Source organism: Oreochromis niloticus, linkage group LG16 (genome assembly GCF_001858045.2).
Source record: "Oreochromis niloticus isolate F11D_XX linkage group LG16, O_niloticus_UMD_NMBU, whole genome shotgun sequence".
Taxonomy (NCBI): domain Eukaryota; kingdom Metazoa; phylum Chordata; class Actinopteri; order Cichliformes; family Cichlidae; genus Oreochromis; species Oreochromis niloticus.
In genome coordinates this window covers 20727936-20743493 of record NC_031987.2, presented here as the reverse complement: position 1 = coordinate 20743493, position 15558 = coordinate 20727936, and the positions used below count along the sequence as shown (strand labels likewise).

Genomic DNA, 15558 nt, shown 5'->3' with positions numbered 1-15558 from the left:
AAAAAAGAAATTAGAAACAAATGATAAAGAAAACAAATAACAAGCAAACTTGGTCTATTTTAAAAGCCAACCACCCTTTTTCGAGTCTGAGTCTGCTTCATGACTTCATGACTTCTCTGAGTCTGGTTCATGAGGGCAGCAGCCATCCCTCTCCCTAGCCACATGAGAGGGGATACTGAGGTATTCAAAAGGTGAAGTGGTTTAGGCAGAGATATAATCTCCCCAGTGTGTACTTGGTCTTCCCTGGGTCCTCCTCCCAGTTGGATATGAAGAAACACCTCAACTAAGAGGTGCCAGGAGGCATCCCAGTCAGATGCCTGCACTATCTCAACTGCCTCCTTTTAATGTGGAAGAGTAGCAGCTCCATTGTGAGTCTGTGAGTCTCTCCTTAATGACGAGTGCCTCATCCAGCTTTGAGGGAGGGTCCAGCCACCCTTCAAAGTAAGCTCATTTCCTGCAGTTGTATCAGCCAATCTCATTCTTTTGGTCGCTAGCCTCAGCTCATGCCCAAAGGTGAGGTTTGGGATGTTGATCGACCGGTAAATCGGCAGCTTTGCTCTCATGCTCTGCTCTCTTTACACAGAGAGGCAGATTGGTACGACTCTGGTCCAGTCCATCTGCCAGTCTCCTGCTCCCTCCTTCCCTCACTTGTAAACAAACCCCAAGATACTTGGACTCGTCCACTTGGGCCAACAAGTGGGCAATCCAGCTTTTTCTAACTGACAACCAAGGCCTCAGGTTTGGAGGTGCTCTTATAAAACTATTATAAAACTTCAGTGGAAGCTGGCGGTCGAGGCTCGATGAAGCCAGTTAGACCAATTTTTCTGGGAAAAAAAAAAGAAAAAAAGGCAGAGACAAGTTTGATTGCACTGTTTTTGTGTGTGAACATTTTTAAACAGAATGTAAAAAGTCTTGCATTTGATTTGGTGAACTGATAGCAAATCTGAGTATTGTTGCAGATTTAGGCATGACTGTACTTAGTACATTACTCATCATTAATCCATTTATAGGTGACATGACGGTGCTTGCGATTGGTGATATCACAGAGAAGCTTTTGAAGTGAATCACTCCCAGACTATTTCTGCAACATTCATAACACCTGCTGAAGCAAGTTAAGGCTCTTGTTGGTATATAAGCCACCAGACTTTCGCAACAGCTCACTGAGTCATTTCATTATTACTAAAGTAATCAAAAATATAAAGGACAACACAAGGGAAGCAGCTACTTTATTTAAAAATTAAATATTTCTGTTTTTCCCTTAAAGGCTGTTCTCACACTGGTATAATATGTTTTTTATTTCATACAATAAATGCTTAATTGTGACAGCAAATTCTTCTTGATTAAAATAGTTCACCTTTATAAAAGAAAAATATTAGCACAAAGAAGTTTATTAACTACTGTTACATGGGGTTTTAGTTTTTGAGGATCTAGGTGACTAGTAGTTGGTCCAACCACACTGACTGACAAAGAAGAGTCCATGAAGTATGAGCAGTTCTTATGGGAGCCTGTGCACTCACCCCATCAGGGATCTGAAGACATTGCTGCTCAGCGTCTTGTAGCAGATGTTGCCGTTTCTGCTCATCCTTTGTGCAGTGCTGCTATAATAATGATCAGTGGCCTGATTGCTGCTGCTGGATGAGGACATTAGCTTTGGCACAGTTTGCTTTTCCCTGTCAGGCTTTACCCTTTAAGTGACAGTTTGCAATGATGAAGGAATGTCCTGCTTTCTCTGGTAGTCCTTTGCTGACATTGACAGGGAAACACACCGCCCTGGCTCACATTGGATGTTAAGGAATTCACGATGTGTGTGATCTTAAAACAACCGCGTCAGCGTTGTTAATATCAAACATGTTATTCAGGTTTATCTGAAGTGTCTCTTCCTTTTTTATCTGAGGCACAGGTTGGTTATTTCTTCCTTTCAGGATTGTGCTGAAACTCATAGAGGGGAAGTTGGGAACAGCAGATAAACTGACGGAAATTGGGCTCATAATGAATGAACTGACACATTATTAAAATTTGAATAATAATCCAGATGAAGTGACTACAGTGTCTGCTTTTTGCCTTGTCAGGGGTATCTTCCCATTTTCACTCAAATCCTTGGATGTATTGTTGTTGATTGTCTTTGAGTTGATCTTACCACCGTTATTGTGGATTTCCTCTGTGATTGTCTTGAAGTTTATTAGTGGAAAACCGGTTCCACCTTGAGAGGTCGAGCCAATTCTTAAACGCTTCAACGGCACCCTTGAACTTCTTTCCTTCTTCCGTGTGTGTGACTTTTAATAGCAGTAGTTTGACATGTGTGGCTCATCCAGGGTGTGCGCTTATCAGCCTGAACCTGTTGATGGAGATGCTTGTGATGCATACCAGCTTTCAGTGCAGTGTGATAAATGTTACTGGATCCAGGAGACTGCTAAATATAAGCACCTTATCTGGATTTCTTATCTTTTTGTTGACGACATACCTTAGATAGTGAGAAATCCAGATGTGCTTGCATGCAGATGATCAGAAAACCAGAATTTTTTAACTTATCCATCAGGACGACCAGATTGCTGTTTTAAAATCAGTGATTGTAACTGAATGAAAAAACTGCAAAAATGATGACTTTAGAAAGTGAGACCCTGACCCTGAAGCTGTTTGTTAGAATAGCACATGCTTTGAAGAACACACATCCTGTTGCTACTTATCCAGAGGCCTGAATCTTCCTGTGATTTGCTAATCAGGTAATTACTTCAGTTTCCTTCCCCTTTGTGTGTTTGACTCTTTGATCTCCTTTTGTTTTACTGTGTCCTCTTTACCTCCCCTCCTGTAAAACCTTTCAAATGCCTCCGGGTCACTTACGTCTCTGTTCTTTGTGTTGGACCACCAATAAATATCATGTCAAGCTCTAAAGTCGCTTTCTCCAAAACTGTGTTTTAATATCTGCTATTTGAATTGATTTCTCCTCCAGTTAAACGTCAGTTTGTTGCTAAATTAATCAAACATCTGGGAAATCTTAGGGGTGTGTGTGTGTGTGTGTGTGTGTGTGTGTGTGTGTGTTTGCCCTGCAGATGTTCACAAAAATAAGATGAAATATTAAGTGCTGACATTGTGAACTATCGAACCACTGTTCCTGTGTTTGGAGTCTTATTGCAGAGCAGTTTTGTTTGTACTCGCCTCGTTTCTTCCTGTTGGTGCAAACGAGGCTTCCACTGCATGAATAATGGAACGCAAGCCACTGTTTAATGTGACATTTTATTCCTATTGCACTTAAGTGAAGACTGGTAGATAAATGCGATTCAAATTAAAGTTTAAAGCCTGACAGCCTTCTCAAATCTACACGTTTCTGTTTTCACAGGTAGAAGAGAATTTGTCCAGAGGCTTAAACTCGAAGCAACACTGAACGTACACGATGGCTGCGTAAGTGCCCCACATTTTTATCCGTCTCTTCGTGTTTATTGGTTGAAGTCCTCTCCCTGCCAAGCACACATCACGTCACTTTTTCTCAGCGTGCTGGTGGAGCCTTGAACAGATCAGATCAGGTCAGGTGGTTAATTCCTCGGAGAAACCTGAAGCTGACATAACAGTCACACGTCCTGTCACACTACCGGGCAGGACATCAGCCTGTGCAAGACACCACAACAGGCACTGCATGCATGCAGCTCTCAGGAGAGCTGCATTAAAGTGCAGCTCTTAGCTACAATGATTGAGATATCGCTCTGAGATATTATTATTGGATTTTCTGAATATGTTAGTTTGCGTTTAGTTAAGTAGCTAAGAGCTTCTGTATTAACACTGTGTATGTTTTGTTTTTTTCTTGGACTCTACAAGACTTGTATGATTCATTTCAAAATAATCTTTATTTAGCTATACTGGGCCTTCAGCCATGTTCTGAAATGAGCCGTTTGAGCTCCTTTACTGATTGACTGCTTCTTATAAACAGATGTCTTGAACAAGTGGTAGGGGCATTTGTGCTCACAGTCAGTCTATGAGGAATATCAGACATCCTGACATGCACAGGTGTTGAACTCCAGGCCTCAAGGGCCAGTGTCCTGCAGGTTTTAGATATCGCCCTGGGTCAACACACCTGAATCAAATGATAAGTTCATTACCAGGCCTCTGGAGAACTTCAAGACATGTCAAGGAGGTAATTTAGCCATTTAAATCAGCTGTGTTGGATCAAGGACACATCTAAAACCTGCAGGACACCGGCCCTCGAGGCCTGGAGTTCGACACCTGTGCATTAAAGCATCCAAGAGTGGAAAAAACAGTCTGAAACACAGCATTCAGAGCAGCCTGAAACCTCAGCTGTAAGCTCATAGGGATTACTTGCATATACACTGACCTCACTATTTAAGGCCATGGCCAATATGAACATCCACCTTTTGAACAATGTATATGTGACAGAAAACAATAAGTGTAACAGGTCCACTTTAAGTTATTAATCCGATAAAGACTTTCTATTTGCACCATCTAAAAAGTGTCAATTTAGCTGATTTTAGCATCAGAAGATTAATATTAGTGAATATGAATTATTGTGAATACTTTGATTACTTTTATTATAGAAATTTTAAGCTCTTCCAGGGGGGACGGGAGTTACAGAAGTTTTTCAGTGGATACTGTGAGACGCCTTACCTGTTCTGACTCTGCACTGTACCACATTACACGAGATCCTAACCCTAACCTGTGTTTAAAAATGCCATCATAATAAATAAATAAATAACACCATATCCTGCCTCATCTGTCACCATCTGTTAATCTTTCATTAGGTGAGGAGGGGCCTCACCTACACTCCACGACAAATCTAACTATAGATGATGTGCAGCGTCTCAGAAACGGAGTCAAGCATGTTAAAAACCTGATTCAGACGCGAGGTCTGCATGTAGGAATACAGGCAGTGTAATGTCTCTGAGAACAGCAGAGGCAGTCTGTCACGATGAGGCGCTGACTGAGGCTGCAGGTGTTAATGAAATATTGATCCACAGAGTGACAGCAAGCACTGACCTGATGTGCCACTCTTCTTTTGCTGTTCCAAAAATCCACAGTTAGCTCATTTTCTAGCTTTATGTTGGTGGTTATTTCAGTTGATCGAACTGTTAATGAACCTAATTTGAATTGGACAATGGCATCCATATTTTCTTACTGATTGAAGCAAAGGCATTCAGGGATTTTCTTTGTTGTTGATGCTTGACAAGCACAGAAAAGAGAATAATATAAATGTAATTCTGTGCAGGGACATGCCGTGTCTTCTCATTTGCTTCTCTGATAGTAATTCACATTCATCATGCAGAATCCTCTCTCACGTGTCCACATTTCGGGGCTGGACTGAGTTCCTTTTTTTTTTTTTTTTTTAACTATTTGTTTTACATCAATCTCGTATTACATAAAATGAAGAAATTTAGCAAGTCGTCACATTTATGAAGCTGGAATGAATGGATGTTGGAATTTAACTTGCGTTTGTCAGTGTAAATCACCATGTAAGCGCTCTCTCTGATCTCTCCTCAGGTCAACACTATATCATGGAACGACACGGGTGAATACATCCTGTCAGGGTCGGACGATACCTTCCTGGTTATCACCAACCCTTACAACAAAAAGGTTGTAATCAAATGTGTCTGACATTGTTTATGGAGGAACACCAAACTGATCATTTTTAACTGTTATTCTTTGCATAAATGGTAAATTAGCCATAAAATAGGACACAAAGCTTGAATTGGCAGAGCACAGTTGAGATACTAAACCAAAGGAATTATTTAATGGATGGATGTTCCACAACTGTTTTTGTGAGGGATGTCTACCCACTGAAGGTTTGCTTCGCTGGGACAAAAATAATCTTTGTTATTATAAAAGTGGTGAGAGAAGTTTCTCTGGTTCCTTTTGGTTTCTCTTTCTCTTTGACATATTTTGACTTTCAAATGATGTCATATGAGGGGAAAAAAAACAAAACAAAATGTCAAACCCCAAACCTAGCAGCAGCGTCGCATTTTGTGGCTAACCGCTAAATAATCCTAGTATGCCTTCCTGTCTTTGTGTAGTTCATGCTGGGCCTCTTTGTCTTTCTTTTAATTTCTTCATGGAAAGTGTGGCAGTGTGCAGAAACAAAACGGCAAAAATGGGATCTGTCCAAATACTTAGGGACCCGACTTCCGCTTGGGTTAAGACAAAGATTGGAAACAGTCAGAAAAAGCATGGCATTGTTCCCAGAGTCCACTTACCAGCAACCCTAAATACTACAAATGAATACATTAGTGTCTAAAATTATGTAAATGTGTGCAAGAAAAACCAAGATGTTAACATTTTATATGCTTTCATCTGCTGATTTGCTGCCTCTGGTCCAGCATCCTCTCTGATGCAGCTGTCATCATGCATTTCTTCTTCTCTGCTTCAGGTCAAGAAGTCTATACGTTCAGGTCATCGGGCAAACATCTTCAGTGCGAAGTTCATGCCCCACACCAACGATCAGGAAATTGTCTCCTGCTCTGGAGACGGCATCATCTACTACACCCACACTGAGAAGAGTCCCGAGTACAACAGACAGTGTCAGTTCACCTGCCATTATGGAACCGCTTATGAGGTGCTGATTCACAGAAGCTGATGAAAGGTGTTTCTCACTTACTCCTTACCCTCCTGTCTTCTAAGCTTTGCTTTGTTTCGTCAGATTATGACGGTACCGAACGACCCCTACACGTTCCTGTCCTGCGGGGAGGACGGCACGGTGCGATGGTTTGACCTTCGCATGAAAACTAGCTGCACTAAAGAAGACTGCAAAGATGTACGGGCGACATCTGTGATGTTTGTCTTTTTTCTGTCTGTGATTCATCATCAGTTAGGGTCAGGATCAATGTGTTTGTAGCTTTGGGGAGGGATCGATTGAAGAACCATCATTTTGTTGTGGAAACCCTGGCAGGTGCCCTTAAAAACAGATTAAAACAGAGAGGTGATCGAGCTTTTGCAGCAACACTATCAGATCTATGGATTAATCTACCTCTCTGTATCTAGTCGACACAGTCTCTATTAAAAATGCATTTATTCTCTTTGGATTTTGGCTCCAATGTGACATCTTTTTAAATGTTTTTATTATATTTTAATATCATGTATTATTATTATTATTATTATTATTATTATTATTATTTTTTTTTTCTGGATTTTAGTGCAGCTTTTCCTGGGGCTATATACGTTTATTGTACTGTTGTTGTAATTGAGCTATATAAATAACCTTTATATACTGCATTTAAGGAACTAACCTTGAGTTTTTCACTGTGTTTAGTGTATAAGAGTTTGTGGATATCTTTTTTTTTTTTTTTTTTTCCTCTTCGAAAATGGCTCACTGGACTTTGTTTTCATACAGGACTGATAATGGACCCCCCTCCCTTTCTTACTTAACTGCTTTCTTCACAGACAGCTTTTGGTCTCTCCTCCAGGAACCAGTTTCTTTGGCTTTAAACCAGCCTGCTTCAGTTGATAAATGAGTGTGTGTGTGAGAGAGAACCAGTGTCCTCCTAGATTATGTTGCATCTTCTTGTATTTCGTGCTCCAGATGAGAACCTGTTACCCTAAAACTGTCAGAAGAGTTTTACCAGCTGGTGTCACCGGCCCCTCTGCTTCCCCATCATCAGCCTGCAGTAGTTAGACCTGGTAGTGCAGTTGCTCCACTCAGTTGCCACTTTATTAGGTGCAACTACTTCAGAGTGATACAGCAGTTTGGCATTTGACACCAAATGTCTTTAGTCTGACCAGTGATGTTAATGTGGTTTCATAAAGTCTCACAAAGCAACAGAAACACCTCTCGAGCTTCTAAAACTGAACCTCTCAAAGTGATTACAGTTGAATCAACACAGGATTTATTGCAAGCGTCAGTTTTACTTTAGTTTACGTCATTTTTTTAATTTTATTTTTATTCTCAATCTGTGATATCTGCCATTACTGAGCAGAAGTGACTTCCAGACCTCATTGCGCTCTTTCATTTCAGGACATCCTGATAAACTGCAGAAGAGCAGCGACCTCCATATCAATTTCTCCGCTGGTGCCGTACTACCTGGCCGTGGGCTGCTCCGACAGCTCGGTGCGAATCTACGACAGACGCATGCTGGGCACAAGAGCGACGGGTAAGCAGCCCTGCGCGGTGGACTTGGTAACTCTACATGTCACAAATGTGTTATCGTTGTGTTGATGTGTAGGTAAACGCAGCCCGTTGTGGTGGAGAAATAATACCTACTATGCCCAATTTTGCTTTGAATGTTCGAGCAGTTTCCCGTTTACATGAAGGTAGCGGGGGGAGGATCTCCCTTTGAGTTTTTTGGTCCCAGCCTGCTGTGCTGTGCCTGGTCTCCTGTTGGACATTTCTATTTTTAGATACTTTTATGAGTATTTTTACTTCTTCCTGTGTGTTTTAAATCCTCCTGACAACTGCTTATAAAAGGTATTTATGGAGCATTGTTCCTCCACAGAATGCAAGTCAGTGTTTTTATTCAGAGACTTTTAAAAAAAACTGTTTAAACAGTAGGTAAGGTGAGGTATGCCAACAAGTTGTTGTTGTTTTTTGTTTTTTTTACTTTATTCATAGTTTTTCTAAACAAAGCTAAACAAAACACTTAAATTCTCCCTATCGCTTATCCCTCTGAGATTACAAATGTAATGGAGAAATAAAAAGAATAACACTGATTTAATAAATCGATGCGGATATTAATGGGATAAACATGGTAAATGTTTATGAAGCAAAAAGTATGGAGCTTTCTCCTTAACTCAACAATAAGTTTGAGTATACCAGAGTTGCATACACTAACAAGACCAGCAGTAGCTTCATTATCATAGTGACCAGGTCGCTCTGAATTTTTCCATAGACTTTCTTTGATACATCCACTTATCAAAAGATGGAGAAACGAAGCATAGCTGATTGATGCAAACATGTTTTCTAAACTGGAAATTCATTTAAAAAAAACAAACAAAAAAAAGGAAGCAGTTACTGGATTGATATCCAATCCCCTGCTAACTCAGACAGGACTTTGATTTTTCACCTCAGGCAGAAGTCCAGTCTATTAATTTGGCTATTCGTGCTGCCCAATAGACTTGGGTACCTCTAGACACAGGGATGGCATGGTAAACCTTTCATCTTGATTAGGGTCACTGCTCCGGTGACTAATGGGTAGTAAAGCTCAGCACGCCAGCTCTTGTTTTGTAGGAGAGTTTTAAAATGATGTTTTTAGAAATCCTTTTAAAAAGCATGAGTTTGATTCTCAAGTAGGTACGTTGTGTGGCTTGACTGAAAGGGAAAGGATTCAAATCTGACCCAAATTCCAACTGACTGACAGGATGTGTATCTAATCACATCAGTAACCCTTTTCCTCAGCTCTTAAGGCAGTGGCTATGGATTCTATAGAGGAATAGTTAAAGACGGCAACGCTGCCAAGTATCGCAATATAGTGGGAAACGGCCTGAAACCTCAGAGTTGGTGTGCAGTGAAGCCAGTGGTGAAGACTAGATTGTTCTGACCCAGGTCAAAAATGTTGAACTGAACCAAACTCTTTTTTTCAGCACAGTAAACAGACATTCCCATTCAACACATTCAATTGCTTTTGACATATCATTTATATCAAATCCACCGAATCGTCTGGGCCAAATCCACAAATATAATTAAGAATCCTGTTCACCGACTCAGTGGCTAAGTCACACACTCTCTCCCATTTTTTAGGTAATTACATGGGCCGGGGAACCACGGGCATGTGTGTTCGGTTTGTTCCCGCTCACCTGTCCAACAAGTCGTGCAGAGTGACCTCTCTCTGCTACAGCGAGGACGGTCAGGAGGTGCTGGTCAGCTACTCCTCCGATTACATTTACTTGTTCGATCCCAAAGATGACCAGGCTCGAGAGCTAAAGGGCCCGTCGGAGGAGAGGAGAGAGGAGGTGAGATCCCGATGGGAACTTTTCTTCTGTCATTCTTTTCTCCCAAACTGTGGCTGTCATTTAGACAGTTTTCCATTATTCCAAGTGTGTAATAATTGATCTACAAAATAAAAATCTGCCTTATCTGTCAGTTTAAGGCAAAATCCAAAATATTTACCACTTTTTTTTAATAAATTGGTAAAATACCCAAAACAATCAAGAGTCTTTGTTAAAATGTACAGAGAAGGTTAATAGAGGCCTCACACGTTATGTCTCCTGTTAAGAGGGCTAACAGCCTTTTGACTCTATAGAAAATAAACATAATCACGTCTGGCTGAGCGGAGGTGTCCATGCGGCTGATTTTTGGGGGTGAATAGGATCGATTGTTGTAAACAGAGCTGACCTTGTTCTTGCTCCTCTGGGCCCTGCAGACATCAGTGCTAAATCTGTGGTGGCTGATGCAGTGCAGGGAGGTGAGCAAATGACCCTGAGAAAAACAAACCCAATACAAAGAAGGAAGAAACGCACTGAGGATGGAAACAGCGTCATGAATTACTGCCTGATCTGTTTGGGTCTTAGTTATATTTCCGTTGTTAGTTTTGGGATTCAAACAACTGAACAATCAAGGAAACTGCGTGTTTGCGCTCAGTGGTGGTCTTCACGTGTGTCCGAATGTGCTGGATCACGGTGCCATGGCGAGTTCAGCTGTGTCTAGATGCAACCACCACACGCATTCCTTTCCAAATACAGCGAGCGACGCAGGCAGCGTTCCTCAAACCACCAAAATAGTTCAGGCTGATTTGAGGGCGGGCGGGCGAGGAGCAATGTTCCTTACCCCTCTGTTTTCCTCTACCTGCGACCTTGTTTGTTTAATCCCTTTATCTGATTTATTCAACTGTCTTTCAGCTTCTGCTCCTTTTCACCACCTGTCCACACATTTCCTGACTGAAGCGGTGGATAGTCCCTGCTCTAAGAACCTCTTTTTCCTATTTCTGGCTCTCAGCCTGTTGCACTGCAGAGAGAGCCAGGAGGACTGGAAAGTGGCAGGCAACCTCAGTCATGCTGCCAGGAGGAGGGGGTGGGGTGGGGGGAACACTTTAAAGAGGACACTGATAGAGACGAGTAGTGTTTTGCTTTGGCAGCGCAGCTATTTTTGACCATGCCTTGACTGACAAACTGCTAATCTCTGTGAATGTGTGTGTGTTTCCACAGCTGAGGCAGCCTCCAGTGAAGCGCCTCCGTCTACGAGGTGACTGGTCTGACACTGGACCCCGAGCTCGCCCTGAGAGCGAGAGGGAGAGAGATGGTAAGATCACAGTATGTGCTCCTGCTCGTCTACAGCGATGGTCTCGTATGACAGGCCCGACCTCTGACAAACTCTGACAAGACTCCAACCTGCAAAATATATTTTTATATACTTCTCAAAACATTAAGGGGACACTTGCATCACACATTGGATCTCTTAGGAACAAAATCCTCAAGTTGGAAATCTTGACTGGCATTCACTGTGTAATTTTTGAGAGCAAAATGATGTGACAACGGTTAAAATCATGAACTTTTTGAGGACTGGGTTCAAAATCACACAAAAAAGTTAAAGTTGTTCAAGCCTTTCCTTCATTTTTAGCAATATATTTTCCCCCATATTGATTTTGTAATCTTAGAAGAAGAAGAAATCAGGCCATAAAACTGGCTCACCACCAACTCTGCAACTTATGAACGTAACCAATAAAAAGAGAACCAACAGTGCAGTGATCTGTGGTAAATGCATTTAAATCCCAGCTCCCATCTTATTGAACACTCAGAGCACTTTCAGCGCAAGCTACATTCACCTGGTAACGGGCACATTCATACAGCACTTTTTCTCTTTGATGCAGTGCTTTCTCTCTGGCACAGACACTCACACTGATGATACATCCGACAGAGTTTTTAGGGTTCACTGTCTCGTAGATCCAACCTGACCTGTGGACGTCCTGCTGTTCTTCCTGAGCTTCAGTTCTCTTGATGCATCCATCAAGTTTACCTTTTAAGCTTAACTGGAGCTCAGAGTATGTAAACCCGATTTAAAGTGTTCCCTTTAAAGTTGATATAACTTGTTGACAAACAGCTGATCGCCATGGAGCAACATCCTTAATGTGACCACCTGGTAAATGCAAATCCATACTACAGCTCTCTCTTTCCCCCCCCCTCGGTTTCTGGACTTTTAACTTTAACTTTTGTTCCAAAAATCTGGCCTTGGCTGCCCTTTGTTGTAGATATTATGGAGCAGAGTGGGGGTTCGTGTCTGAAAACAGCTACAAGCCCAAACTAGACACAATAGCGATAAGAGTGAACAAACATCCAACTAAAATAATGGGTTGAAAAATAATTTTAAAAAAAGAAGAAGCTCTGGAGCAATAGTAAGAGCTTATATTTCACATAGTCAGGTGAAAATGTGTGTAAAAAGCTGAACTTCTTTATTATAGTGTATCAAAGTTTGCTTGGGTTAGAGAGAGTAGAAACCTCACTTTGAGGCAAATGACTTGGAGCGGTCTCCTGCCGCAGGGTTTTTTCACCATAGATGAACGTAGTTTAAGTCGAATCTATTTTGTTACTGCGGTTTATTTTGTTCAGAAATAAGAAAAAATTCTGTCAAATGGAGGAAAAACTCATCTTAGGGTTTCAGGTAATGACTGTTTCAGAGTGCTTTACTTTGTTCACAAGTTTCTTTTCTAGTTGGATTTCTTGTTTTGTTTTGTTTTGTTTTGTTTTTTAATTTGTTTGTCATTTTTGGGGATAAATGTTCCCAAAATTCTCATATATTAAATCAATATTTTGTGAAATGAGTCATCCTTGTGTGGGTCTTAATGAGCCTCTGCTTGCATATGATCAGTTATGATGAGCAGTTTCTTTTGAGTACAAATACTCAAATTTTTTTTTTTTGTTTCTATAAATATGGACTGTGTCCTAATCAAAAGCTTGACAGGATCTAAAGACGTTTTCCATTTTTTTTTGTTTTGTTTTTTTTGTTGTTGTTGTTGTTCCAGGGGAGCAGAGTCCAAACGTGTCTCTGATGCAGAGGATGTCGGACATGCTGTCCCGGTGGTTTGAGGAGGCCAGTGAAGCCCAGAGTAGCAGAGGAACCCGACCTCAAACGCGACCCAGAGGTGAGGCTTCAATACTCCGGTCTTCAAACGGGCCAAAAAGTGTTTTTAAATTATTTATTTGTGTCTTGATCCAGATCTGTGTGTCAGGTTGATCAGGTTCTAACTGAAGTAGTGCAGAGTTTCTTTCTTAGTCTGTTTAAAAATCTCTTATTTGCTTCTTTTAGCGTGATCTGTTTAATGAAATTCTTAACATTATAAGATTTAAATGTTGTTCTTTTCCATAGTCCAAATAAAATGTGTGTCATTAACTTCAGAGAGAAGGATGCAATTTTACATTTAACTGTGGTGCCAGAAGTGAAACAATTAATTGATTAATTAAATAAATGCTCTGCACATTAAACAGTAAAGAGCATGCCGCTTGTTTATTCTGGTATTTTTACATGCAAATGAGCAAATGTGACCAATCAGACCACTACATTTGGCAGCAAATGCACACGTAGCTTAAAATGCACATCAGTACTGAGTATATAGTGATATGAAAATAGTGAAATAATACTCTTTTTACCTCAGACACACAGCTACACTCTGCTCTGGGTTAATCAGCCTCTTCAAATACAGTCTCATCTCTGCCCCACTGACATCCTGAATTATGTACGAAGTGGTCGTGATACAGCTTCATCTCCTGGATAAAACCATGAAGTTCAGACCGAGCAGATTCACATCTTTAATGCTTTATTTATAGTCTCAGGGTGTCGTCCATCACTTGTTCCTTTACATCCCTTTCAGGAAGAATTACCTAACTTATTAATCACTCAGTCTTTCATGTTGCATTAAGAAGACCTAACATCCTCACTCTGGCTTACACTCAAAACTGTCACTATGGAGGATTTTGTTAACGATTGACTCATTAATGTGCTTAAACTTCAGTAAGACTGACTGTTAAGAATCTTTCTGTGATAATAAACCGTAAACTAACCAAAATCTAAAATCATTGCTTGATATTTTTGTCTTCAGGTACAGCTCTTCGTCCCGAGGGGACGTTGAATGCTCCGGCTGCCGCAGCAGGCAACTCTAGTCAGGAGTCCAGCGCCCCCGAGAGGCCTGTGGGGACGGACTCCCCAGAGGTACCTGCCAGTCCCGCAGCGGCCACCACTGCGCCCATGCCTAAATCCACCTCCTCTTCCTCCTCAGGGTCATCATCAACAGTCACAGCACCTCCTCCTTCAAGCTCATCGTCAGTGGAGACCTCGGCCACTTCTTCCTCCCCTCTCACGTCGTCCCCCGACTCAGAGCAGCGGAGTCAGGGCGACACAACCGGGACCCCGACGCCAACGGCCACGGCCACGCCCACCTCTGAGCCCACACTCTCAGGTAAGAAACCAGGACCGCACTCACACTTCACATGTAAGCCTTCAGTCCAGTGAGGAGGGTTAACTGCTCGGTGTGGGGGTGTGTGTGTCCGCGTGTGTGTATGTGTGGGTGTGTGTTCATTGGAGCCACTCCACTCAAGCAGCAGCCTCACTTCACTTTATTTTCCTTCAGCATCCTGTTGTCCTCCTTCATTTTTGCCCGATTCTCTGTGCCGAATCTTCTCCTCACATCCTCCGTCAGTCTTCTAATCGTGCATCCACTCTTCCTCTCTTCCTCTGCCCCTTTGTCAGAGTATGGTCCTCATCGGCTGCCCATAAGTTTAGTGTGTAGGCGTTTGCAGAGGTTGCTCCGGCTGGCCGACCCACCTGGACGGGGTCGGCGAGCGGCCCCTTCTTCTTCTTCTTCTTCACCTTCTTCTTCCTCTGCAGCCCCTGAGAGACAGTCGCAAAGAGCTGCTACCTCTGCCGCTGCTGCTCCTGAGAACCAACCCCGTACAGGTTACCCACCCCTCCGAGCTCCTCAACCCTGCAGCAATCCCTCCATAAGGGCTGCTCCCCTGCCATTAACCCGTCCCCGCCTTTTAAGCAAAGACAGCCATGTCTGTTGTAGAGACGCTCCAGAAAGACCCAGTCTTGCTGTTACTGACCACTAACCACAGACTGATCTTCCCCGCTCTCCTATTTCTCACCCCTTACTTCCTCTAAATTCCAGAGTCCAGTGTGTCGCTTCTCCACTGTTTGCTCAGCCCTTAACTCACTAATGCTCTCACTCCATCTTTCCACTTGTTGCTTGAGTTTTCACCTGCAAACTCTCCTGCTGGAGTGGCACCAGACGGTATGAAGCTTTGCTTTGGCCTCATGGCTCATGTGGTTCTTCAACCATGTTTGATGATGCTGTTGAATATAACTTGCCTTTTTTTATTTTCAATGTCATTGGATAGGTCACATTACTGGCTTCACCTGCTGCTGATGTTAAAATTAAGGTTCTTTTCATCAGTTAGCGTTGCCTGTTTTCTAAATGCGTCTTGATACTCAAAAGCCGGTGGACAAACAGAAAAAATAAACAGACATAAGTGATGTTACTTATTTGAGTTGAACTAAAATGCTTGAAACAAAAAAAAAAACATTTTTCTGAAATGCTGGAGTGAAAATAAGTAAAAAAGCATCCACTTTGGAGTCCAAAAACGAACTCTGAAGGAGCTTCGGAAAGCCCGCAGAACTATTGCTCGGTTTTCCTATTTGCAACAATT

At 42.0% G+C, this 15558-nt stretch overlaps 1 protein-coding gene across 9 annotated transcripts in view; it reads left to right on the top strand.

Moving 5' to 3' along the window:
* dcaf6 (ddb1 and cul4 associated factor 6) overlaps positions 1 to 15558 on the top strand; it is a 28619-nt gene that overhangs the window by 2953 nt on the left and 10108 nt on the right. For 4 of the 9 annotated variants that reach the window (XM_013276197.3, XM_013276199.3, XM_013276198.3 and 1 more), the window contains exons 2-11: positions 3335 to 3396; positions 5482 to 5574; positions 6365 to 6550; positions 6635 to 6748; positions 7946 to 8081; positions 9665 to 9876; positions 11068 to 11161; positions 12879 to 12998; positions 13953 to 14309; positions 14600 to 14806. In XM_013276197.3, coding sequence (XP_013131651.1) covers positions 3335 to 3396; positions 5482 to 5574; positions 6365 to 6550; positions 6635 to 6748; positions 7946 to 8081; positions 9665 to 9876; positions 11068 to 11161; positions 12879 to 12998; positions 13953 to 14309; positions 14600 to 14806 — 1581 coding nt within the window. The remainder of the gene's footprint in view (positions 1 to 3334; positions 3397 to 5481; positions 5575 to 6364; positions 6551 to 6634; positions 6749 to 7945; positions 8082 to 9664; positions 9877 to 11067; positions 11162 to 12878; positions 12999 to 13952; positions 14310 to 14599; positions 14807 to 15558) is intronic. The other 5 variants (XM_005457840.4, XM_019353088.2, XM_005457839.4 and 2 more) reach the window with 2 other exon arrangements.